We start from the raw sequence: 27,473 nt of genomic DNA, 5'->3' as shown, positions 1-27,473 counted from the left end.
AAGCATAACTCAATCAACTGACTCGTCTTACCAGAGAAGGTAAATAGGAAGAACCTGCAGTGACGTAGCAGGCTAACAGCGGCTCAGCGCAGCGCAGGGTTCCATGATAAAATCACAGCTAAGCTCAAGAAAGAATAACAGAAATAAGAAACAAGAATCTAGTTAAGGAAAAGTAGCAACTATTTGTCTACGACTCTACAATATAGTTATTACAATTTTACAATAACTTCTTGCTCACCAAAGAGGAGGAAAGAACTCTGGCTAATTAAAGAAGAAAAACAAAATTGAGCTCACCAACTACTTATTCCTCCATATGGTTATTCTATAAGATTTTGATTTTTGACCAGGCATGCCAATTGTCTCTCCGTCCAATCTAACAGCTAGCGGAGAACTGGTGAATTATATAACCACACAAAATCTAGTATACAAAGTGTTGTTTATGGACAAAAGTTAATTATCTGTTTCTATTCTATATGGTCACTGAATAATTGTGGAGAAGAAAGTCTGTTCCTTATACCTGTAGAGCTGTTCAGAGTCACCGTCGATCTTTGAATTACACAAGTCTGAAATAAAGATCTAGTATCTCAAGTTTTAACTGTGTAACAACTCAACTACAGCAGCAACCACACTCTTCCCCTCGGCAGTGATGTCTAGCCTTGGTTCTTCAATCTTCCTGCTCAAAAGTTTATCAAGCTCCAGTCGCAATTTCTAAGGAATCATCATGTCAGCACTCCATTTAAGCAAATAGCATTGTAGGAAAGAAAAGTAAATACACAGGAAAAAAACAAGGGCACAAGCTTTACCTTCATCAATTCCAACACACTTTTTGAAGCCGAAAAGTGAAGGTAACCTCCAAGCATTTCAATGCCTTCTCCAGATTTACTAGGAAGAAGACTACCACCGAACAGAAGAAGAGCATAATCGGATATATTGGTTGAATCACGAATGTATATGCTAGTTGTCTTCACCTTCTCACTATAAACCATATACGGCAATGGAAAAAGATGAACCCCAGCATTTACCGAAGCAGGATGAATGTCAACTTGCCCAACTTCTTTAGTGTAAAATGCTGTTCGTTTTCCTCTTCTTTTACATTGAACAACATTGGGATAAAGCCCAGCACAAAGGATCGCACAAACCATCTCCATATCATGGCTGTATTGGTTATAAGCCTGCATAATCGTAAAAATCTAGTTTTTAGAAGATTTAAGGGGATTCATTGCTTCTTCCCTCACCAAAGAAACAGATGCAGCATGCAGATGAATGACCAGATCTAACAATACTCGAAGTGCAATGTTTTATTCAAAATTCAAGGGCCTGAGGGAATCATCATTATTATCATTACGCCATTGCCTTCAAAGAGGCTCCCGCAACAAGTGGGATAAGGGGGGGTCAGACGTACGCAACCCTACCCCTGCAATTGCAGAGAGGTTGTTTCCAATTGACCCACAAACAATAACTGGGCGGGACACCATCTTCTACTTCACGGAATGAAAGTGAAGAGGTGTTAGAGAGCCATTTTGATTTAGTCCATTATATCCCAAAGCCAAAAGAACAAATGAATCTTTGGCTCCATAAAAATTGGACACAACATTCAACCAGCCAAATTGGCATTAAAAAAAAAGACAACTATTAACACAAAAGTGTATCAAATACATAATTTATAAATGTAAAAAAAAATAACCTCGTGCAGTCTTGCTACCTGTTTATAAAAAAAATGTTGTTTACATTTACCAAAATATTCATCAAAGCTGAGATTCTTTTAATTAGTTTTGAATATTTATACTAACCAAAACTATCATCAGAGCTGAGATTCTTTAATATAGATTCGATTAAAATATCATTATCTACCCCCACAATTACTAGTCTTGCCCTATTAGAAGCGTCATTCCACTAATGAAGATAGACTCTAAAGCAACATAGATTCAAATGTCTGCTTGAGTGCCTATTGATAGCACAATAGTGAACCCGAAATGTCATAAAAAAAGGAGAAACCATTGAGTTTGAAGGCTCACATTAGGACCCTTTGACTTGTCCACGAAGCCTATATCTGAGAGTAGATCTACAAATTGTTTCCGCATATCATCCATCATTTGCATAGTTACAGGTGACAAGAAATTCTCCCAACAAAATGACTTTTCTGTCCTACTGGATTTTGCTTCTTTCCACCCTTCAAATGCTTTTAAAAGTGCTATATGGTCACTGCAAAAGCACGTAATAGAATAACACAACTTAAGAACCTGCTGAGTACATTTCACAACATAGTTTCTCAAACAACTTAGAAATGACTATTTATACAACCTAAGACCACACCTGCAAGAATCGCCAGCAAAAGATTTCTTTGCAGCATCAGCTTCCTCCTTCCGATTGATTGGCAAAACAAATGGATTACGATAAGCAAGAGCAGCTGCAATTGTCAATGCTGGATTCAGGCATTGAAAAACCGACCCCATGAGCAACATCTTCCCAATATTTGGTTCCAAAGGCAGAGTGCAGAGATGTCGACCTGTTCAATTAAGTACATAGATATTTAAAGGTCGATGTAGACTAAACTTTAATAATTTCTTTGCTTTCTTCGTAGACATTTTTTTATAGACAACTATTTTTTCTTATAGTAAATTAAAAAGATAATAGCCTCTAATTCACAGTTTTCAGGTTGTAACTAAAATTTAATTAATATTATTAACTATTTTAGGGTGGCATATTACGTAATTCCTTTAATGTCAGTCATTAGTGAGCACTTCTTCAACTCTTCATATTTTAATTCATTGAATTTAAACCTAAAGGCTAGAATTGACAGAGAAAACTTGGTGGCACACCAGACCAAATTTAGAATCATATCACCTTACTAAAGAAAGGAACTTTTTGATACAACGATCCGGGTAAACTATTGATATCTTATAGCATGAACCCTAACAATTATCTATGTGATATGCACCCTCCAGAGATATGATTCAACAGACATACACATGGAAGGGAAAGACATAAAGGCAAACATTTTACATACCAAGAGGAGTAAGGTCTTCCCTTTCATCTAAAGCCCCAATTGTCTTCAGAAGTTCAATAGCATTTTGGACAGAGAGAGAATCCGGAGGCTGAAGTGCTTTTGCTAAGAATGACCCAACAGTTCCAAGTTGCAAACTCTTTATGTTTAAACAAAGTTCTTGCAAAGGTGTCCGAAGAATTTCTGGTAACTGATACTGAAGCATTGCATCATAAACCAGTTTTGGATATAGCCTATAACAAACTCCAGGCTGCACTCTACCAGCACGACCTCGTCTCTGTTATCATATCAACCATAATGAAGATTAGGTCAAAAAATATAAAAACTCTAGCAAAGATTATAATAGTTGAATTTAGACCTGATGTGCTGACGCTTTTGAGATCCATGATGGTAACAAACAAGCTAGCTTGTTCAAAGCATCATAGCTAGTCTCCTTTGCCTTTCCACAGTCAATGACATAGACTACATCATCAATAGTAATACTACTCTCTGCAATATTTGTTGCTAGAACAATTTTCCTGCAAAAATTCATAGGAGTACAAGATTAGGAAGATAGGAGAGACGTACAGTAAAACAGAAAAATAAATAAATAAAGTTCGGTATTGTTTTATGTTTAGTTTTTTGTTTCTTAGAAAACTAAAAACCAAAATATGAAAACCACAAGAAGTAGTTTCCAGTCTTTTGTTGTCCGTTTTCAAAATCAACATGATTACTATAGATGTGATTATTTTTTTAATTCATGATTCAATCTAAATCATATGATTTAAAAATAATAAAAACCAAAAACTGAAAATTGGCAGTAATAGCAAATGAGCCCTTAATAAACAGGAGAACAGTTCAAAGAACGTAGAAAGATTAAACACCATCAAGGCTATTTCTTCAGTTTAGAAAGTGATATGATCAGTCCAGATGAGTGATAATATGAGAGGTCTGATTGATGATATTTTACCATAACAGATTACACCACATAGCATTGAAGTTTACAGAACAAACAAGCAGAAAAAGATCCAAAGCTATTACTATAGAATCATGGGATGAGCACTGAACAGATCATCTAAGCAAAGTCGCAGACAAACAATTCTGATGTAAACGCCTAATTTTCAGGCCATGAGACTAACACGATAGTCCTAAGAGCAAATAGACATCTAATTATATCAACACAACCAAAAACCTTTTAAAATGCCGCACCAACAGTCATTGTCAATGAATTCTCCTTTCAATCCCTTGACTCCTTTCAATTAAGCACCTCATTGATGAAAATAGACTGTAAAACTTCCTCCAAAATCCACACCAAATTAAAAATGAAAAATAAAAATAAAAAATCTGAGAGAAAGGGAGAGAGCCAAGAGAAAACTGAAAAGGGGTGAGAAATTGGGTAATTAAAGCTTGAATCTTCATATTGACATATCTGCCCAATCCTACCTGTGAAACCTAAAACCAAGTACAGGAAAGGAAAAGAAGAAAGTAAGAATAGACTGAGAGAACAGGAAGGAGAAGGATAAATCAGCAGCTGCCACCATTGGTGACAATAACGGGGAATAACCAGCAACTGTTACCAAGAAAAGGCAGACAGAAAGACAAAGAAAGAAGCGAGCGAGTGAGCAAAAGAAGAAAGGCATAGTGAGGAAGGAAAGCTTTCCAGAGACCAAAATTTAGAAACCATTAGAAGTGGTTTTCACTTTTCCGTTTCTGTGAGTTCTGTCTTGTGAAAACTGAAGAATACTATATTTTCCAACGCTAATACTGAACAGGCTTTGCTTAATTTTTAAGAAGAAAAAAATGGAAAACACCATAACCACAACGGTCCTACTTATATCGACTTGTAGACAAGGAATCTTCTTTGAAAAATCCGGTTTCTTGGTTTTGTAAATCTGATCATGCATGGTGCTCAATGTGGATCTTGGCAAGCACATCAAAAGCAGGGAAAAAGGTCATCCGTACCAAATATGCAGTAGATAAAGAATGAAAGGAATAAAAATGCAGATCTAATGATATCTTTGTATTACACATGGAATATAGAACAAAAAAAAGTAAGAAAGAAGACATGACTCAGTCCGCATCACTTATCAGTACATGCAAGTGCCAGAAAGAGATGACAGCTTGAGAGCCCATAAGTAAAAAAGCCAAAATTGCCACAAAATTTAAAGCTAACCTTGTACTTGCAGGTGGTTTATCAAAAATTTCACGTTGATTGACAGTTGGCATTGAACCATGCAAAGGGAGCACAAGAAACTTTCTTGTGTCTCCAAGAAAATGGTTCGCCTTAATGCTGTCGAGTAACTTAGAAATTTCATCCCAGCCAGTGAGAAATACAAGAATTGCCCCTTCACCCTCATGCCGACATATGTGTTCGATTGTTGATTGCACCTACAAGCACATTGAACAAAAGAACTAAAGGAGGCTTCACATAAATGGCATGTAAGAGTAACTTGAAAAGACCGTGATGAACTTGAAGCCTAAATATAACCTAAAGAAAGGGGATACACATACGATTAAAATTCACTACCCCTAGAAAAGTCAATTTATTTCACATGCACAAAGCAATCACTAGTATATCCAAATACAATTAGCAGCCTTGTCAAAAGAAATAGGAAAATAATTAACATTAATAATCCCAACTACGGGTGGTCTTCCCATTTTAATCTCAACTACAGTTTCACCTAGAATAATCTCAACTATTATGGTACCCTTCTCAAAATAGTCTAACCTTACCAGTAACCTTTAAAACCGGTAAATAAATACCTCTACCATTCTTTTCCTCTTCGTGTCAACTCAAAGAAATTCAGGAACTGAGAATCTGTCTTACGCTCAATTTCCTACTCTAATCTAATTATGCAGATTCAATCAATATAAATTATTCCCACATCTCTAAACTCAATTTATATGGTTGAGGGTTTGTCAATTCTCTTCTTCCCCTGATTTCCGTTCATCAATATACACCACCATGAACACGAAGTGGTGCCCTCTCACCATCATTTCTTACTGCCGCTCAAAACTCACCGGAAAACACCCCCAATTCCAGCTTTGAACTTCACCAAACAAAACCCATTAAATTCTCTATCGTTTATATTGAATCTCATCTCCTCCTCTGAGCTGTTTCGTGGCCCCTGATGTGTGTTTAATATGTCACCGCCGCCAATAGGTTGCCTTTCGGCAGGAGTCGTGCCATCACCTGATGCCAGAGCTTCATCCCTTTTCATACGTTATAAATTGGAGATTGGTTGCCATAGTTTAGACACAAGGAATTTAATTGAATCATGGGTTTTTGTTGATTGTCAATGGCAATTAATACGGGAGAATTGGAATGCATTATGTGATAATTAGGAGAGAGAATTCGATTTGGGATGAAAGAAATTTAGACAACGAATGTTTTACCCAAGATCAAGTGAGTGAATATGGATTCTATTCATAGAACAAATATATTTTTATTTATTTAAAAAAGTTAGTTTGGGAATTTGATTGCAAGAACTTCTATGGAATCTCTATCTATATGTTAATGTTATCTTAATTACCTCAAACAAAAACAATAATATCACAAGATCCCCAGATTTGTTGCCCTTTGAATTTGATGAAGAGCTAAAACAATGAGAATTAGAAGCAACGGTAAGGGCGACACAAATTTAAGCAAGAACGAAGGAGTGTGGAGGTGAAATGGCAGAAGGAGTTTCCATGGAAGCTTAAAGGAAGAAGAAATGAGAAGAACATACGTAATGGCCCACTTTAGTGAAGTTACCGGTTGTAACAAGTAAATAAATGCGTGAGACTATTTTAAGAAGGATACCTACATAATTGGGATTATTCTAAAATAAATCATATTTGGGATTAATATGAGAAGGCCACCAATAGTTGGGATTAATTTTGTTGATGTTTCCAAGAAAATATAGGTATCTCATCATTGTCACACATAATTTTGCAACATTACCAATTACCATGATCTTGATCCATAGCAGGGATCTAGTGAAAACAGCAGACTGACAGGAAGCAATACAATTGAACAAAATTTTCTTCGAAGTACATTTCATAGGCTTATCTTAACTTGCCTGAACTTATCTGAACTTATTTTGTCTGAAGTTATCTCATTAGTGTGTGCAATTACTATTTTGTCTGAAATTGTCTGGAAAAAAAAACTTATTTTGTAATAAGTTGAGCCAAACAAATCAAAAGTCTAAACAATGTCAGCTCGTAAACACTTCAGAAAGAACTACTAGTAAACTCCCTCCATATAGAAATGATTGGTGCACTTTGACCGGCAAGGAGTTTAATGAAGGTGAGTTGATTTTATTAACATAAGATGTAAGTGGGGTAAATTGAGAATACACAATTGTAATAAAAGATAGTCGGGGTATTAAAGTATTTAAAGGAAAAAAAAAGACAAGGATAAATGATAAAGTATTACTAGTGGGGTCTTTGGTGTAAGAAGAATATAATAAAATAAAGGGGAAATTTCCATAAATAGAAAGTACACCAATCATTAAAATAAGGCCGATTAAGGAACGTGCATTAATCATTTCTATACGGAAGGAGTATCTTTTTATTTAATTCCAAACCTAACACATTCAATCATTAGTAACTTGTTTTGAGCAAGGGGGGATACAGTCACATGGCAGCTAGTCATATTATATACTCACAAGACTCAGATCAAGCTGTAAAGAAGACCAGGCTTCAAGAGATTTTCTAGTATTGATGGTGTAGCTCCTGTAATGTGAATCGATGTCGACATCCTAACAAAAAAAAGAGGTAGGTGTAGACAAATACATCAGTATCTTTTGTTTTGAGAAAAGGAATAAGAAGCAACAAAACAATGAATATGGAAAGTAAAAGTTTCAGTATTAATGACATCAATAATGACTCCTAACCATAGAAAAACAAAAGCAAGTGAAGGTCATTAGACAGAACACAGGCTATAGTATTAATGAAGATGATAAGGGACGATGGAATGCGTATCTTACAAAGAAACAGGTGAAACAACTCGCAACTTTAAAATCAACAAACATCGTGAAGATATTGTTGAATCTTCCAAATCTGATAGGTATTTCTACTGACCTAATTAATAATATTCCCTCTTGATTAACAGCTCCCATTTTTAAAACAATTAATTGAAAAATAGCATTGGTAATTTAGAGAATCAAGGCAGTTATCTTAAGTCTGGATTGGAAGAAGAGTAGAGCACACAACATTTGGTGGGTTGGGACAGCTTCGAGACCTATAAAGGTTGTTCGGCATTGTGATGTCTAGACTCTAGACACATTGGTTCAGAAAATGATACAAGTTCCCTCAAAAACTAATTCCTACCCATAAAGTAATAAAAAGTTACCTATGTAATCCAAAGGAAATATAAAAATCTTTACACAGAAGCATACCTACAACCTACAGGTAACCCCCATAAATTCATTTAACATATATTTTGACTACACCGTGTCAAATATAAGGCTGGAAGGACTTATAGCTTAAAATAATCTTATTTACTTCCCAACTTGATCCTCATAGCTCATCATTCTCATAAATTGTCCCCATATCATATTTCTTGACATTGGAAGGGCATTCCATATTTCCTTTTCATGGAACTTTCTAAAACCATAGGATGCTGAACATTCTGTATATTGAAATAATTACTCCTCTGCTAAAGGGGCTGGTTTCCCTCGGGAAAAGAAAGGGCATCTGCCACAGGAAGCAATTTTCTGAAAGAGACAGAATTAAGGCATGTGATCAAGTACATGTACTGATGTCCACATCCCAAATATCATGAAGGCATATATCAAATATTTAAAAATAATAATAAAAGAGGCATAGTCTAGAGGGAAGAGAGAAATTTGAAAGGAAAAAAAGGGTGAGGATAACAAATCCGTATTCCGGAAAATTTGACCCCCTTCTTCCTAGACGTGCATTAGGAGCATACATGATTCCAGATTTCTAGCATGTCTTCAGCATTAATTTTCAACATTTCGAACAACCAAAATGTTGCAACTGCCAGGGCAGCGTTTAGGAAGCATTTCGTATCTGTTTTCTAGTGATTTTGAAACGTTCCTCATTTCTGGAACACTGAAACGCGACACCCCCCCCCCCCCCCCCCCTATCCCTTGATAGTAGAGGTGTTGGGTAATGTATTGAGTTCAAGGATGTAGATCTTTTTATTACAGTGGGTACCATAAAGCTGTAGGCCTATAGCCATTGAATTTTGTTCCCAATGAATAAACAGGAGCATAAATTGTGAACGCTTTCCCTCTATAATGCTAAAAGATGGCCAAATTCCCCTCATACATTCCTTACCAAAACAAAGCCCTGGATAATGGATACCGGCCACATCAGCATGATTTTGCAACAAAAAAAAAGGAAAAGAAAAAACTGGGTTAACTACAGTACCGCTAATTGAATTAGAGGTTTTCCCAAGGATAAAACAGCTAACTCTATTTTTGTGGTAAAACCGCTAATTCAATTAGCTGCTCATTTATTGTAAAACCGTTAATTGAATTAGCGATTTACTAGAGTGGATCACGAGTTAGTGGTTTACCATTGACTCGTTAAAAAATGACCCATTTACATGCTCATAAGCCTCATATGGATGGTAGGCCGCAAAATATTTGTGGCAGCAACGTATTTTAGGAACTTAGTCATCTTTCAGAATTTCATAGGGAAATTGTTCATATATAATGGATCAATATGCAACGTAGGAAATGTAAAAGTGAAAAGACGTGAAATGTAGAACTTAGGCGTACCTCAAATAATTCAGTTACAGGATCCTTTTTAGAATCCAATTGTTTAACTCGCCGCCTTGAACTACCCTGGAAACTATCAGACTCTTGTTTGATACTATATCGGGTTTTCTCCAACACATCTTCCAAAAAGAACTCTGCAACTGGAAAAGTCAACCCCTGTAGACATGCCACAACTGAATAAAATGTTTGGTCTTTCATCTACATAAGAATACCAAGATCATCCATCATACAAATTGCTTATAGTGGTGTACAGTACCGGAATGTGAATAGAGGGGGCATTCCCAAAATATTGGGAAAACAACTCAGCGTTAATAGTAGCACTCATAAGAATAAGTCGTAAATCTGGACGACGAGGAAGAAGATCCTTTAGTATAATAAGAAGGAAGTCCTCATACATTCCTCTTTCATGAATTTCGTCCACTAGTAGATGGCTTACACCAGTTAAATTTGGATCCTGAACCTGTACGTTAGCAGAAAATAACAAGTAAGACAAGGACAATCACAAAGCACTCTTCAAGCATTCAGAGACAACATGCTGGCACATCCTAACCAGACAAACAATGGAAGGCAGATAAAAGCAAACACTTGCGATGATACTTTCTTCTACATCCTTGCATATAGATAAATGTCAAATACATGAAGTATGCAAAATTTATATCTCAAGCTATCAAGTGGTGTAACACTCCAAGACTAAAGATCATACCATTCATTAGTGATCTACGTTACTCAGACTCAGCTGAAAGAGTCAGACAGCCAATTCACGAAATAGCGTGACATTAACCAAAATTAAAGTGTCTAAGTGTTCTACTAATGTCCGAGTGTCGAGTATCCGACATGGATGCTTGAGGTGAAATCAAGAGTCATTGTAACATTGATATGACACATGAATACCATTGGAACCAATGGCAATTAATCTAACTAATCAGAAATGACAAGAAGTAGGAACTGGGCCTTCCTTTTAATCTCCCATAGTTATTATAGATTATACCATCGATGAGTATGTGCAAGTGCGCAACCTTTGGTGCTTAAATCAACATGTCTATGTAACTTTGGCTATCATACAGTGGGACCAAAATAAAACAAATTGGCAAGTGAATGAGCCATGCAAACAGTATACATAGAAATTACTTATATTTTTATCTCCTGAACGTGTGGAGATTGAGAAAAGAAGATAAAATAGACAAGCTATATCACACACAACAGATACATGTAATAATCCATGAATGATTAATAAAAGCTACCAATCGTCTAAGTAAAACTCCTGTCGTGCAGAACAGTAGCCGTGTCCGTGCAGAACGTTTTGTCTCCAGGCGTATTTGATAGCCAACAGTTTCACCAAGATTTTCTCCTCTTTCAGATGATATTCGAGCAGCAACAGATATAGCTGATATACGACGTGGTTGGGTACATATTATGCTGCAGTCAGCACCACGCAGCAATGAAATCTCCTCTTCCAAAATGAATTGTGGGAGCTGGGTTGTTTTACCACAACCAGTCTCCCCTGACACGACAAGGACCTACAAACGTAAAAAAAGAACAATATAACAAAAACATATCAGGCAAATTTTACTTAGTTTAGGACACAAATGTGAAACAGATAAACTAATTAATACTACGTAAGTCAATGCATGCAAGCGAACACTCCACACGTTAAATATCTAAGAGGGTATAAATTATACAGGATAAAAGGAAAACACGAAAGGAGTCAAGTCACACTGCTACTAAACATTGGAACTTAAAAGAGTAATGAAGCCTCTGCATCAAAAAGCTGCTTTCAATTATTCAAGAGGAAGAGATATTTTCAACCCAAGTAAGAACACACAAACATTTTAGGACGAGACAAAAATTCCCTTCAACTAAAAATGAATAAACAGGAAGATAAAGAGTTAAAGATCGTTTATCCAGAAAAATTCTTTCAGTCATGAGCAATCATCATAACTTAGATAGTGTAAGGGTCAAAAGTATAAGAAAATTACAACAGAGAGCACCTAGCCATATTTTACACACAGTAGCCAATCACATCATCACCCCATGGAAAGAATAATAACTTTATCCAAACAAGAGATGAATACCCACCTGATTCTTAGCAACGGCTTCTAGGAATTTAGATCTCACATTAAAAGCAGGGAGCTTTGCTCTGAATGACTGCATGGCTTGCACACTTGCACTTGCCTAAAAACAATTGGAAATGAAATGTCCAGGGATTGTAAAACCAACTCAGAATAGCCACAATATTTGATTCCAATAGTTTGACATTACAGTAGGCATGAATCTCATAATAGTAGAAAACAAAATCACATGTGAAGACAAACCTTCAACTTCTCCTCCTGATGCTTGAGTTCAGCACTAATTTTCTCTTTTGCAACATGACTCTCTAAAATAGGGACTGGCTTCACAGAGCTTATTGTTGACGATGAATTCTTTGAACTTTGGGACGATTCACCAATTGAATTTTCAGTAGAACTTGTGCCCTTAGAGGTATCCAACAATGAACCAACCCGTCTCTCAATGTCTGTAGACATCCGTATCTGTATAGTGTTTGTAAATACAAGTAAACTATCAGCCGGACAAAAACATATAATTTACATGCACTTTTTGGTAATCATACCTCCTTCTGTGTGGATCCATGACGTTCATCTAGATCTGCACGATAATTTGGTAAGGGGACTTTGCTTGCAACAAGTGTCTTTCCTTTGTTATATGCATGGCTTTCTTTCCGCAATCGCCAAAAAGGGAAGGAAACGGAAAATGAAGTGGCCACCAATAACAATTCAAGGGGAAAAATAACGTGTTAGAGAAGCTAGCTTCAAAAGGCAGGCAACCTCTTGCCTAGTTATGCCAATATTTATATCCTGAATAATTCATGAGCTTTACAGTAACACCGTCTAAGAATAACCAACTGACAAGAACATATCTAATGGTAACCTGACATATAATAAGCACCCAATCATTGCATTAGAGATTCAAGGGGAAATAAAAAATCACTTTCTAGAATAATTACAAGTCCACATGTTCTCGTAGCTTTGCTTCCCAACATGGCAACACCTATTAATCAGACATGGATGAAGAAAAGGTGGCCCTATCAGATGAAAAAACTGAAAGAATAAAGGTTTTAAAGTGGGTACCTTCTGATTGGGCCTCTCAGACACTAGTGAGATTGTCTCTCTGGGTGGAGCACGTATCTAAAAGCAGGTAGGGGAACAGAATGTTTTGAGTTTAACAGGGTCTCTGATGCCTTGCTAAGAAATAAGGCTAATGATAAAGCTACAGGAAGAATCCTAAGATACCCTCCCCCACCCCCTCCCCTCCCCTTCTCTCCCTCTATCTTTATAGAAATCACCTAAGCAGTACATCAAAATCTAGGAGAAAAGGTTCAAAAGACATGATTCTAATCATACATGGACGATAAAAGATCATTAGCAGATTCGCTGAAGGCTGAATCACAGAAATAATATGACAGATAGAAGATGATAAAAATTTTAGGAAGTTTTGAAAAAATATCAGAACATAGAGAATGTTTGTCTTGATTAAAAAGATACGGCTCAAAAGGAATTCGATATGCCGACTATGCCTCTAAGTTTTAACAATGCCTCAAAGTCAAACACAAATATACAGGACATATTTGTGAGTAGACCTAAGTTTTAAAAGGCGCAACGTGTACCAAGGCGCAAAAGGTCCGTGCACCCTAGGCGCAAGGCGAAGGTGGGCGCCTTTTGGGTACAAAGCGTGCCTTTTTTTTTTTTTATTACTACTGATACTAGTTCAAATAAGAGGATAAAAAAGCTGCTATACTTTTTTGTTAGGGGAGAAAACTGTTGTATTTAAAAACCTTTAAAGATAAAATTATGAAAAGGGGGGAGGGACCACTTCATTACTTAACTGCCACCAAATAAAATGAAAGGGTAAAAAGAAATTAAAAAAAGCTGAAGCAAAGGCTCGGGAAGCTAGATCAGTAAGTAAATGAAAAAAATGATAGATGAAAGAAAGTAAGAAAATATTGAAGAAAAAATGAGGCAAGGAACAACAATGAAGAGGACACAAACCTAGAAAACGCAACGTTTCATCGAAGTCGACCACCAAAGACCGCTCTGTCATGGATGGCCTCCCACACCATCGCATGCAGCAGCAGCATGCAAGGCATTGAGCATCGCAAGGCATCGCGGTGCACCGCCAAGGGTGGCGGCAAGGTCGTTGGGCATCACCGGGCAACGTGGTGTTCCATCGGAGATCGGGTCGTGTGGTCGGCAAGGCAACGAAGTGCATCGGGTGCACGGACGTGGGAACTAGCACTCTGAGCAGCATCGTGGGCAGCAGGGCACAACGCTGGCATCAAGTGGAGCACCCACCCCCATAGAGGTTATACGGGAAAAATTCCTAGTGAACACCTACATGACAATAACGTAATAATGGGACGTTCGGGAGACCAAACGATATCCAAATGGGCTGAAACTTAGGGTCCCAAAGTATTTTGGGCCAATGAAGATGATGGTTGGGCCAGATTTTGGGTTTGAGGCCCAGAAGGGCCCGTTATGCAGCAGGTCTGATTCTGCACCAGAAGGTTTTAGAGTGCTCCGGATGGGTCTTGAGCATTCTTCCTTGTACTTAGAGGATTCCCTTAGAGGTGGTAACAACATAGAGAATTGTAGGGCTTTCTTTGTAGAGGCTAGTGTAGAATATTCTAGAGAGTAGAATGTTCTAGGCCTTATGGACTTGGGTGCCTATAAATAGGTTGCCCCATTCCAATTTTGTAGCACACTTAGCCTAACAAAAACATCGGGTAGCCTTAAAGCAGCAGGACTGTGACGACGCTAGTGGGCAGTGTGCATAAGGCTTGACAGCGAGTGACCGACTAAAATTGCTACTCAATTTTAAAATTAGGGTTTTTTATAATTAGGGGTTTCAATTTGGGGTTAGAAATGCGAGTACATGCAATCAATTGAGGGTTTTTGCTCGAAGTTGCATCATAAAGAATGGGTAAGCATTAATTTGGAAAAGTTGGTCTTTTCTATATTTTAACTAAGTTATCTTCAATCCTGTACCTCTTAACCAAAGGTGCCCTAAGCGCACTACCTTGCCCCTTGAGGCGCGCGCATTGTGGAGCCTTCTGGAATGCGCCTTACCTTGGCGGAGGGATGCTCTATGGCCTGCGGCCGGATCTAGGCGCTCCTTGAGAGCGCTTTTAAAATAAAGAGAAGAATCAGATATTGTTCGAGATCAACTTCTCGAAAAAATTGGTATGGGCTTGTGGATGCAAACTTGTCCAAGCACTGAACAATTAATTTTATCCAAGAATAAAAGTAATATGTAACTCTATATGCTTACGAAGTTCTATGTCTTGAAAAGAATGTCTTTCTGGGGGAATTCGTTCATATGGGTCAAGTATCTATCGGGAATTCCACCGATCATGTATTTTGAAGATTGCTCACTAGCTGCTTCTGACAATTCGTGAGTACACCTAGTTTTGTCCCTCATCGCTCTATACCTTTTCTAGGCAACAAAAAAAATCACTTTTTACAAATTGTTGCACTTGTAATGAAATAGAGGAGTATCATTTAGATATGCATAGGATCATGCAAGATTATGCCTATGTTTTAGTGGTTCTCAATGCACATGCCAAAACACCCGCAAACGAGAGGCGTATTATACATACAATTAGGGCTTACCCTGCTTACATCTGTTTTACTCACTCTAAACTCATTTCAATCCCAAATTCACAACACACATCCATTGTACTTTTTCAATTTCTTTTCCTTTTAGTTTCATCCAGAACACATGCACCCCAAGCATCCGTATACATTCACACACACGCTATACATTCACACACACGCATTCATTCACAGATCTAAATAAAGAGAAATTATCAAACAACGTTAAAATTGAATCAGCCAGTACTCTACGTAAATAACAAAATCGCAGAACACTCCGAAATGCATGGTGATACAAATTTCTAAGAACAATTACTCACAAGTGAAGCCCAAGCTGTTGGGCCATGTCGAAGAGAATTTGTTGATCTTCCCGCCTAAAAAGATGCTTGATTATCAACTCCTGATCCCCTCCTTTATAAAATCCCTCCATTTTATTCCACCACTCGTTCTCATCCAACACTTCGTACTATATCATCATCAACATCACCATTACTTAATTAACTAATTAGTTAATAATCAATAAACCCTACCAAAATTAGTAAATTGAAAATTTGAAGATTTTAATCAAATATGAAAAATCTTCATAAGCATGCAAAAACTACATTGATTTCACCTCTGCTGCTTTCTGCGCGAGGCGCTGAGCTCGCCACACCGGGTCCCACCAGCGCTGCTCTCCACCTCCGCCACCGCCTCCACGTCCACCTCTTCCGCCGCTACCTCCGCCACGATTTCCACCTCCGCGATTACGTCCACCTCCTCCACCACCGCCGCGACGGCCGCCTTGGTAATTAGGGCGGGAAGACATGGATGAGAGAAAGAGGCGAGGAGAGAGATGGAGAAGAGGAGGTTTGGAAATGGGGAAGGGGAATGAAGAAGTGAAGTGTTTGAGGAGAGAGAAAGTGGTTGGAACACTTGTAGTTGGGAATGGGAAGCAGCGCATAGACATTACTAATTCAGCTGTTGCCTCCGGAGTGATGCTCTCCACTCTCCGTAGCCCATCATACCAATTCAGTTTTTTTAGTGGGCGTCACAGTAATTCGTTGGAAAAGGGCCAAAACAAAAATGGGGAAAATGGGAAATTATTTCCTTGCTAAATCTAGAAAGTAACCTAGTCATCACTCAACACTGGTATCTAAATAGAAATGTGGCGTATTTTTTTTTGAATTGATTTTCCATTTTTCAATCTTTTGTTCGTAGGTTATGGATGCAATAATATTGACATGTATTACGAAGTAAGATATCGCCAAACGTATTGGGAATAAAGTCGCTCATAATTTAGCTCACTTCCATATTTTTCCCTTTGATGGGTTTCCTTAAAATAAAAATAAAAATAAAAAAAATAAAAGGATGTTTTAATTTTCTCCTGTGTTAGATTGTGGTTCCTGGTAAGTTGTGTATCAATTTGGGGTTTAAGGTAAGTTGAAATCATAAACTTTGAGCTCAAAAACAATGTCCGACTCGATTTGAGCCCGTGTTTAACAGTTATGTTCCCGCACTAAGTTACCCCAGTCTTGAGCTCTGCTCCAGAAATTACCAGGTGTTGTTATAATGCACTACAGTGCTAATCCAGAAAATGACTAGTATCAGAAAAGGTAGAGAACAAAGATTTTGACAGATGAATCACATCAAATTAGCTGTAATGAGAACTGCAAATTCGAGCCATTATTTACATATGATGCATCGGCCACCTAGGTAAAGTAAAAACCATGGATTTGAAGCCTACTTCATCCTATTCAGAGGGAAAAAAAGGAAAGGGAAGGAAGAAGAAAAAAAGAAAAAGACAGAGGAGGGCTGCCTCCAAGACTCCAAGTATGAGCCTTATCTAGCTTCCTCCCAAGAGTAAGGGAACGATATAACCTTTCAGCTGCAGCACAGTGGCATCCAAAACCACAGTGATGATGATGTATACCATCAGTCAAACGTAAGTTGGATGACCTTGGATCATGATTGCTTAGGGAAGCGAAATTAAGGTTTCCTTCTACAACTTTGACATGGAATAGTCCAAAGCATCAACAAGAAAATCTGCATCGTCTTTGTTGAAACACATTGGAGGTTTTATTCGGAAAACATTTCCATGGAGACCACCTTTGCCAACAAGAACACCGAGCTCTTCACACAAAAAAAAGGAAAAAGAAAAAAAGGCAATCATCAGCATAGAATCATATGCAGGAACCTGATAAATCAAATGCTAGCTACCGGAAGTGAAGAGTTCAGTTACCTCTAAGTTTCTCAAACAGCACTCCAGTTTCTGCCTTGGCGGGAGTTTTCTCTTTCCGGTCAGTGACCAATTCTATCCCCACCATCAAACCTCTTCCCCTTACATCTCCAATTACTGAAAAACAAATTTTGCACATGATATCAAGTTAGTGGAAGAGACAAATTCGTGTGTTACTGTACAAGGGACAAAGTACAGCCATGTGAAGCATAAACTGAGAAAATAATTCACTTTGCACCCAAACCCTACCTTCAAATCAAAATAAACAAAAACACTAGTTTACCACCACTATTGGAATAGCTTGACATGGTAATGAGCCCTTCTACACAACAGTGATTAGGGATTAAGATTTGACATGATTTGTAAAACATAAATATGGCATTGCTAGACTACTAGACCAAAAAATCAAACTTCTTTTACCGCCAACTCAACTGTCACCTATGTAGCTTCTTTGATTTGAGCCTTTAAGGTGCTAAAGTGATTATTACTAGTAATAATTAACAACGAAATTTTCTAGTTCGCACCACCAAGAGGAAGAGAATTTGAAATAACAAATTGCATACCTATAAAAAAGAGAAGAATTTAAAGAAATAGACATGACATGTTACCACTACAAATCTTTCATATGTAGGATGTTAGGAACATGGAATTATGCCTCCACTACAGAAGTTTCAAAAGATTAATGAAGAACCAACCCAGGTTCAGCATTATGCACCTCCCCAGATATACCACACTACTTTAAGTTCCATATTTGAATTTCAAGTTGACCTTTAAACTACTATCATATGTCCAATGTTTCAAAAAAAAAAACCATGTATCTTTCATACTACGTATATATTATGGTAGGAACACATACTATCATGTTTCTGCTGCAGAAGCTTCAAACGATCAATCAAGTGGGAACCAACTTCAGCACAGTGCTGTTGACGCTTCTCCTTATCAATTACCCTCAAGACTGCAAGTCCACCTGCAGAGCATACAGGGTTTCCCCCAAATGTGTTGAATTGAATTTTCTGAGCCATCACGCTAGCAATCTCAGGAGTGGTCACCACCGCTCCTAGAGGTAGGCCATTACCAATTCCCTGTAATTTTTATTTAAGTATTGTTCAGATCAATGGATAATTTCAGCAACAGTGTAAATAAGAAAAGAGCACTCCCACACTTCTAGTAAATTTATAATAAATAATAAAACTTTAGAAGACTGAAAGACCTTTGCCATTGTCACTATATCAGGAATAACGCCTTGTGTTTCAAAGCCCCAATAATTGCTCCCCGTCCGACCAAATCCAGTTTGAACTTCATCAGCAATGCAGACTCCTCCAGCTTTATGTACCATATCATACACTAGTTTCAAATATCCAGGAGCTAATTCAACTGCTCCTCCAACACCCTGAACATACCAATTGCACACATTAAGTTATACTAGCTAAAAGCAAGAATTTCTGAAACGTGAAGCAAAGAAAAATATAAACCTGAATTGTTTCAGCAAAGAAGCCGGCTATTTTCCCAGATGTGCCGTAATCAATGAAATCTTGAACATCCCTGGCATAAGAATTTGCATCTGAACCAAAAATGCCACGGTAGGGATCTGGATTTATCACATGATGGATATCACCCTACATATGCACCCGCACTTTCAATTTCTCCACAACATTTACATCTTTTATCAATCAATCCATATCATAGAATACAAAATCTATGAAATTTCTATTGAATATTGTTCACTTAATTAACTTAAATGAACAACTAAGCGTTTTAAGGAAAAGAAAGTCTCTATCGATAAATGAAAGAAAAAACACTGACAGCGTGAGGAGAGATTGGCTAAAGAAAGGTTACATCAAATCGATTACGGGGAACCATTAAGAAGAGATGGAAAGCCAATCAACAAAAAAGCAGGATCGAGAGAATTGTCTTGCCCAAGCTTGCAAGCCATTTAGAATGGAGCAAAAAACACCAAAATGTGGAATAGACCACGGAAATCAGTCCTTTCCTGCCCTTACTTTTGGGCAGAATGCCTCTGCCGATCAGAAAAGAGAGACAATAAGGGTGGTTGAAAATAGACAAAGGTACAAGAAGCAATGCATAAATTTTAGTCAGTGCAGTAGTCCCCTTTGTTTGCTAGGTAGGCCTCCCTTTGACACTCATAATTTGCTATTGTTTCAGCTGCTCTATTAGTTTCTTCTGATCAGTAAGAAAAAGGAAACGTAAAAAGGAGACAAAAGAATTCCACTTTTTTCAGCTTTGACTAAAGCCTCCCTAGATTTTCTTTACACAAAGACTACAAGAGTCCCTAATTTGGCTTTGCACTGTGAAAGTGTGAATAGTGACCTTTGTTGTGACTGCCTTTCTTTTTTCCTTTAGGAATTCTGCAGAGTACACGATGACCTCCCGCAGTCTATTCACTCTATTATTTCCATTGTTGACAGCTGATAAGTCTGATGAACTCCTATATCATTGAATAGTGAATCCACTTCTTTTTACATCTATAACCAATCAAGCATCCAGAAATATGTCTAGGGCCAACTTAAAATCTGAGGGTCATAGAGTTAGATTAATCATACTCCAATAAATAAATAGAACAAGAAAGCAAGTCTGTCAACTTAATTATTACATACTAGCTTGAAAAAGATCAGAGAAGAAATCTTTTTCCAACTTTAAGCTACAGACTCTCTTAAGTTTATGGATGGAACTAGAAACCTTTTATGTCTATAGAAAACTGCGACTAGTTAACACTTAACACAGAACCAGGCCCTTGACTGCTGTATCTTGTGACTCTTGTCCACTGTCCAGTGTAGGTCTTAGATTAAATAAACTCAAGGTCCAGGATAAACAGGAAACATACAAGAAATGGAAGCAATAACGAATTTGTCATTAGTTAATATATGGACAAACAAGGCAATGAGTAGGAGAAAATTGTAATCACATAACCAGCTTGTAGCAGGAAATTAGATGTAAGGTCAATAGTATCAAGTCAAATCCTTAGTAGGTTTGTCATTCTATGCTGTCCAATTATGAAACCATGCATGTAAGGTGGCAGTAACTACGAATTAACAACTTGACGAGGCCTCACATATTATGATAAAAGAACGAGAACTTTCAGGGTTATCATAGAGAGGAACCTGTGGTAATGAGTACTTCCATGTATTTAAAGCCGTCAATCCAAGTGCACCGCCACTTCCACCATGGTAGGCATTTCTCAATGAAATCATACCATGATTACCAGTATAAAGTTTTGCCATCAGCATGGCCAACTCATTTGCTTCTGTCCCAGAATTAACGAAATAAACAACCTGCATTAGAAGTTGACTTTGATGAGCGACAGAAAGGTCATATCCTTACCTCAAAATATTGCTGATTTGACTGTTTGAAAGTGGAAGTCAATAAAGGGGAAGATGATATTTAGACATGTAAAGGGGATCATGGTAAACCTAGGCTAAATAAAAGAACCAAGGAAATGGAGAGCATAGCTTTATATCCTTTGAAATTGAAACCAAATTTGTAAATTAACAGTCCATATACTAAAAACATAGGATTTTGACCATTGATCTTGAGGAAAAGAACTAAAAGCATGTTCACTTGCAAAACCATGAGTGAAATGTTACTTAAGTTGGTAAAACACATCCGTGACAACTGACAACCAACAACAAAGTAGCCACCTAGTCTGCAAGGATTGAGAAGTAGGGACAGCTTAGTCACACATGTCAAAACACAACGATAAACATAATTTCGCAATATACGCTAAGAGAATTAACCTTTAGATTTCCAGGCATTTTCGATGCCAACGCCTCTGCAAAGTCAGCTATGGCATGGTGTAAGTATATGGTTGTCGCATGCTGAAGAAGTTTACTTTGCTCTATTACGGCATCCAAAACATCAGGGTGGCAATGTCCACAAGACACAGTGACAATCCCAGCAAATGCATCAAGATAGCGTCTCCCCGTGTCATCAAATAAATATTGCATCTTGCCCTCCACAATATTAAGCTGCACCAACAATAGCATAAAGTTAAAGACCAATTCAAAGGTATGACATTCATGATTCATGTGAACTTGAACATTTAAGAGTGTTCAAACTTATTAAGTGAACTGTTCTCCATTTATTCTGACTCACAACAAATTTGCTCAACCTAATCTTTGTCCATCATTTTTACTATCTATAGCAACAACAAGTACTCTCTTTGGAATAGAAAAACAAAATAAATCATTTTCAGAAAGAAAAGGTTCAAGTCTAATGTAATGGTACAATTACATACAAAAATTAGTACGGATTTAATCGTCACATCATTAGTTCAAATTACACTATCAGCATGACTACTATTAAACCCGGATAGATGAAGTATCCGATTTGTTCTTCTTCAAGACCAACAACAACAGCAACCCTTAATCTATTGCAAACCCACATTAATAAACAGTCAAAGAATGTAATCAACAGTCAAACCCCACACACACACAAAAAAACATGCAATCAGAACAAATTAAAGAAAATTAAGCGGGAGATTAAAGGGTAATATACTCACTGGCTTCTGATAGTAGTGAAAAAGAGAAGGACCCAGAAACTTTTTGCGCTTCTGCAAAACATCATCAGCTAATTGTCCTTTGTACGGCTTAGGTTGGTAATCAAATTCAGGGAGTTTTGGAGGTTCTGGAGATGTTGACGATGATGACGAAGAAAGAGTTGCGAATCCCGAGGACAGAGAATAATGATTTCTGCATTTCTGCAAACATTTTTCCCGTAAAATTCTTTGTAAAGCCATCTTCAATTGCAAGTTTCGATTCTCAAGATTTTGTTTCCTAGAACAAATTGATGGATTTGAAGACGGGATTTTGTTTGTGATCAGTGATTTGAGTATTTAATCGAGTTTATGATTTTGTTCTGTGTAAATTTGTAATATTGATGTTTGAGCCAGATAAAGCCCAAAATGATGTTCGTGGATTGCTTAAAAAAGGATTCTTTATTCAGTTGGTGGTGAATGGTGATACTGATGACTGTAAACTGACGTGGAGATTCCTGATGCTGAACTGATGTGGAGATTATTCTCATTTGTCGAAATTGAGAACATAGAGGGGATTATTCTTGGGTGGATTTGGTCCACAATAATATTAGTATGGACCAAAATTAATAGTTTTTTCTAGCATTATTTTACACTGATAGTGACCTTTATTGTTCGATTCCAGATCTTCTGGAGTTTTAATAAAACTCTACAACGTAGATTTGTATCTAAACCATACATTTTAAAATCAATGGCTCATATTGATGAGAAAAAATAGGGAGAATTTTGGAAAGATAATATATGAACCATTGATTTTTCATTCAATAGTTGATATGTTCAAACTCTACCTTGTAGAGTTATTTTAGAACTCTAGAGGATCCAAATCCTTATTGTTCATATAGTAACTATAATAAATTAAACACCAAAATTCTTAGATATAATAACCATTTTTTGAAGTATAGTAACCCTATATTTTTAAAAGCGAATTGTGACTTAAGATCATGTTATTCAAACACAATATGTATCAACCACACTAATTTGATATTTTTTTCAAAATAATCCTAATAAAATGCCAAAATAAATTAAGAACAGATTGTTGATTTTATTTTAAGGTATGATCCACAATAATTTTAGTGTGGACCAAGTCCATTTAAGAATTGGTGGCAGGTTTATGAACGCGATCAGTGTAAAAACGATTAGGTAAGTCTAAAAAAAGAAACACAGTGACAGTGGGTACGGACGTATGGTGCATTTAAATACTCCGTATGACATTAGGCAGGCCTGATCAAGGCACAACACGGAAAAGGCACAACATTTATCGAGCACGAAAAATTGTCATCCGATCAAGTACGAAGTCGTGGGTTGTGAGTTGGGTCAGGGCCGCATCTTTTGGGGAAAAAACATGATAAGACACAGTATGACACTATAGCACGTAAAATTGGTTAAATTTAGGCTTAAGCACGATGACTCAGCAAAGCACGAGGGCACGTGGGTTTGGGCCATGTCTGGACTACACTTTTGAAAATTTTTGTAATCCCCCGTAAATTTATAAATTTTATTAATATATTTTAACGTATATTATTTATATTTAAATAGAATTTATGAATTTTAAGTAATAAATATATAATTAACGTATATTTATTTTATTTTAAGTACGTTCTAAATATTTAACGATTTTGAACTTTATTATATTTATATATTTAATGTATATTTAATTTTATTTAAATATATTCTAAATATTTTAGCGATTGTGCAATCAAGAATAATTTTAGAATTTTATGTTGAAAAGAATTTGAATTAGGAAAACTCGTTGAATTCGGAAAAACAATTTTATTCGATTTTTACTCAAACACTAAAACCCAAATCCTAATCCTAGCCCGCATGGGAAAATCCCAAAATATAAACCCATAACCCATTACTCTATTCACGTAAAACCAAAACACAACTCCTCTCCCTTATTCTATTTCACGTGGATTTCAAACCCTCAAGAACTCCCTCCCTCTCGCTGCCGTCCACCTCCTGCTCTCCTCACCGTCGACCTTGCGGTTGCCCAGCCGCCGCCGCACCGCCAGTCACGCAACCGCGGACCACCCTGACCGACGTGCTACAGCCCCCTCGCCGGTAAATCATCCTCCCTCCTCTTCTTCTCTGTTTCTTTTTTTTCTCTTTCGTTCTACTCTCTTTAATCGTGATTCTGTTTGTTTTTGCTCCTTCCTCCGTCAGCCCTCCACCTCAATCCAGCGCCGCCGCGGCCGCCGACCACGACCGTCGCGTCGCTGCAGTCAAGCCGCGCTTGCTTCTCCTCCTCCTTGTTTAGTCCTTGCGCAAGCCAGCCCCAACCACCTGCAATTACCCGCGACCACCAACACCAGTCGCGCCGCCCAGTCGCGTCGCCACCAGCCGCGCCTCCCTCGTCGCCGTGCCTGCACCAGCCGCCGGCAGTCCCTCTCCTCCTCCTCCTCTCCTTTTGGTTATTTCTTAAACCCTAAGTTATTTAAATGTTTTAATTACGTTTTAATAATTTAATTTATGTTTCTTGAATTAAACTTATGATTTTTATGATTAAGTTATGAAATTTCAGATTATATGTTGTTGAAATTAATTTAATTATTTTCAGATTTATTAACTACGTTTAAGTTAGGGTTTTAATGATGTTTTATTAATTTAATTCATGTTCCTTGAATATAAATTATAAGTTTTTATGATTAAGTTAGATTTTCAGATTATATATTATGCTTAATTAATAATTTAAGTTTCAGATTTCATAATTGAATTGAAATGAGAGTTTTTATTATTTAAAACATGAATTGTAAGGTTTTTAATGGCTTTAATCATAATAGAATGATTATATACTATTAAAGCTATTATTTTTATGATTTTAAGAACGTTGATTATGTTTTGTGGACGTTTGAAATTATTTTATATTGCTGGAAATTTAAAAAGGAACGTGTGTTGGAGTTTATGATAATTAGGGATCGTTAGGGAATTAATCACTATTCTAGGAAGTTAATTAATTAAGTTTCGATATTGGGGAATGTTCTAAATATGTTTAGGGTGTGTTTAGAGTACGTTAGTGTTGCTGTAAATTATTAGGAATTGATTTGGGTACGTTTCTTGATTATTTTAGGCGGAAAATTCTTTGTAGGCGACTTTTGAATTCGTTAAATTGGCCTATCAGTTTGTTTACACAAGGTACGTACATACCTGTGTGCTTGGAATGCGTGCTATTTGTTGAAACCATGTTGAAATTGTTGATGAACTTGGTTATGTTGAGATTGTTGATGAACTTGGTTATGTTGATATTATTGATGAACTTGGTCAGGTTGAAATTGCATGTTTAATACTGTTGGATGGACATATTGAACCTAGATTGCATTATGAGAATTATAACATGTTAGTATGGATGATTGATACAAACATGTTGGTTGGGAACACTAGATTATTCTATATATGTTGGTTTGGATCGATCGATCGTTGTTCCTTTTTAGCTTTTCACTACTTTATGAGGGCGGTGGACCTTGTTTAGTAAGTTGAAACTCTACACCCATATACAGGGGTTGATCATGGTTAAAGGAAAGGTTGGATAAATTGGAATGAGTCTTGATTGATGCCTTTATGATCACTTACTTAATTCCAAGATAAAAACAGTTGTGAACAAATGTGAATTGTATGCCTTATGTGATTATTGAGTCATAACAGAGTCTCAATTTGTAAATCATGTAAAGTGAAACTGAGTAGCAATAGCTTTAGACTGTGCACGTCTAAAGTGACGGACAAACAGGAGTTGGGGTTCATGGTGGTAGCCCATGGCCTTTTCTGGGACCGGATTGATCACCGTGTTCTATTTTTATTCAAACGTTCCTCGATATCGCAGGTCAGTGAGGTTACGGAGTCGCGCCCGTACCTCGTCTTCCTTAGTGAAGACTGTTGGACGGACAACTCGGTCCATTGTCTATTTCAACTAAAATAATATTATTGTTATGAGTCTAGCCTAGTCTAGTCAAGTATGGTCGTCGAATTATCATGTTTTGTCTGTCCTTATTTATGTTCATTAGTATCATGTTAGGATTGTTCGTTTAATAGAATCATGTTAGGATTATTATTGATTTAGTATGTAGTACTCAGCTTTGCTGATTACGTGCTTTTGCTTGTGCATGTTGATCATGGCTATGCCTTATTGATCATGTGATGACCCAATCTTTGGTGAGCAGTCTCTAAGGATCAATAAGCATTGTCCATCTGCAGGTTTGAAGATGTTGCATCATTGGGATCGGGAATAGAGAGCTTGTATTTAGTTTTGATTTGCTAAGTTGACTTGGGTTTGTTTAATTGGACTTTAAACTTGTCATATTATTTATATTTCCTTATTTTCGTTGGTTGATTTTTGGGACTAAACCTGTAATCGATTATTTATAAACCTAAAGTTAGTTTTATGTTTTCCGCTGCAAAATTCTGAATAAGCCGTTACGTTTTCACACGGGCGATAATGCCTTGATAATTCTCTATGTTTTATATTAAAAGGTTATTTTAGAAAAGAGAGAATTGTCGGGGTGTTACAATTTTGGTCCAACTCGGCACGTAATTAACAAGTGGTCTTTGAGTGGGTCAGGCCATTTTTGGACCAAAGTACGTGGTCTCGTCCGAAGCATGATCAACCAACACCCATATTTAGGTGCACCTTGGTGTTTACGCAAATACGAAGATAATATATTACTTACGACTTAAGCCTAAATCAAGTTTGTTACAAAAGGGGTACACGCACCTAAAATTTGTTGCCTAAATATTTAAATTCGATCAACGACCCGATAATAACTACCAAAATATTGCAAAAGTAACCAAAATGAACTTCTAGCCTTAAACATATAAACTTTGATCACCATCCAAGCCAAAGAGTTGGAACATCCCTACGACCTCACACCACCTTTGATCCACCACCTTCATCTTTACCACCCGCACTACCTTTAATTCCTTCCCTTTGTTGCGCTTGTAACATATGTCGTAATCGTTGTTAGAATAGTGTCGAACAAGAGCTGAGTAGTAACATGCTACTTCATATGTTGCTTCTGCTGGAGGATCCACTTCCAAATCAAACTAAGCATGCTCATCTCGAGAGGACTTAATTCAGGTTGGGTGTTCTTTGTGGCGGCATAATATGCAAACAATATTGGGCATTGAGTGAAGCTTCAACAATCAATGGGAGGACAATACACACATGCTTTGCAAAGTGTCCTTCAATGCATCACATGCTAGTATCCATCAATTACTTCGACTTGCACAACCTTCTCAATAAGGTGCAAATACAATCGATCACTAGGAACAACACAACAATGTGGTATACAACTGTAGGCAAGCAGGAGAAATTATTGCTTAACAAGAATGCTAGACACCCACTTGTAGAATTTTGAGA

The 27,473-nt window shown here is 37.1% G+C and overlaps 2 protein-coding genes across 5 annotated transcripts; both read right to left on the bottom strand.

Moving 5' to 3' along the window:
- Positions 1-144: 144 nt before the first annotated feature.
- Positions 145-16,808, bottom strand: LOC110794780 (DExH-box ATP-dependent RNA helicase DExH1). 4 transcript variants are annotated; one of them, XM_021999738.2, is made up of 16 exons: positions 15,976-16,808; positions 15,683-15,828; positions 12,326-12,425; positions 12,030-12,245; positions 11,794-11,889; positions 10,959-11,234; positions 9,974-10,177; positions 9,718-9,873; positions 7,633-7,725; positions 5,157-5,371; positions 3,363-3,522; positions 3,008-3,281; positions 2,314-2,506; positions 2,016-2,202; positions 804-1,172; positions 145-708 (listed from the first exon to the last, which is right to left on the bottom strand). In XM_021999738.2, the coding sequence occupies exons 1-16, from the start codon at positions 16,306-16,308 to the stop codon at positions 592-594; spliced, it is 3,135 nt and encodes a 1,044-aa protein (XP_021855430.1). In that variant the 5' UTR covers positions 16,309-16,808; the 3' UTR covers positions 145-591. The 4 variants fall into 4 exon arrangements, with proteins under 4 accessions (XP_021855430.1, XP_056687061.1, XP_056687062.1 ...); XM_056831083.1 differs by lacking the exon at positions 7,633-7,725; XM_056831084.1 differs by lacking the exon at positions 15,976-16,808 and having other exon boundaries at positions 12,326-12,429; positions 15,679-15,820.
- A 147-nt stretch (positions 16,809-16,955) lies between these two features.
- LOC110794781 (alanine--glyoxylate aminotransferase 2 homolog 1, mitochondrial) lies at positions 16,956-22,533 on the bottom strand. Its single transcript, XM_021999739.2, has 8 exons — positions 22,094-22,533; positions 21,330-21,560; positions 20,697-20,867; positions 19,050-19,193; positions 18,788-18,967; positions 18,434-18,659; positions 17,581-17,694; positions 16,956-17,471 (listed from the first exon to the last, which is right to left on the bottom strand). The coding sequence occupies exons 1-8, from the start codon at positions 22,328-22,330 to the stop codon at positions 17,341-17,343; spliced, it is 1,434 nt and encodes a 477-aa protein (XP_021855431.1). The 5' UTR covers positions 22,331-22,533; the 3' UTR covers positions 16,956-17,340.
- Positions 22,534-27,473: the final 4,940 nt, after the last annotated feature.

Source organism: Spinacia oleracea, chromosome 6 (assembly GCF_020520425.1).
Source record: "Spinacia oleracea cultivar Varoflay chromosome 6, BTI_SOV_V1, whole genome shotgun sequence".
Lineage (NCBI taxonomy): Eukaryota > Viridiplantae > Streptophyta > Magnoliopsida > Caryophyllales > Amaranthaceae > Spinacia > Spinacia oleracea.
This window is presented reverse-complemented; position numbering and strand designations above follow the sequence as displayed.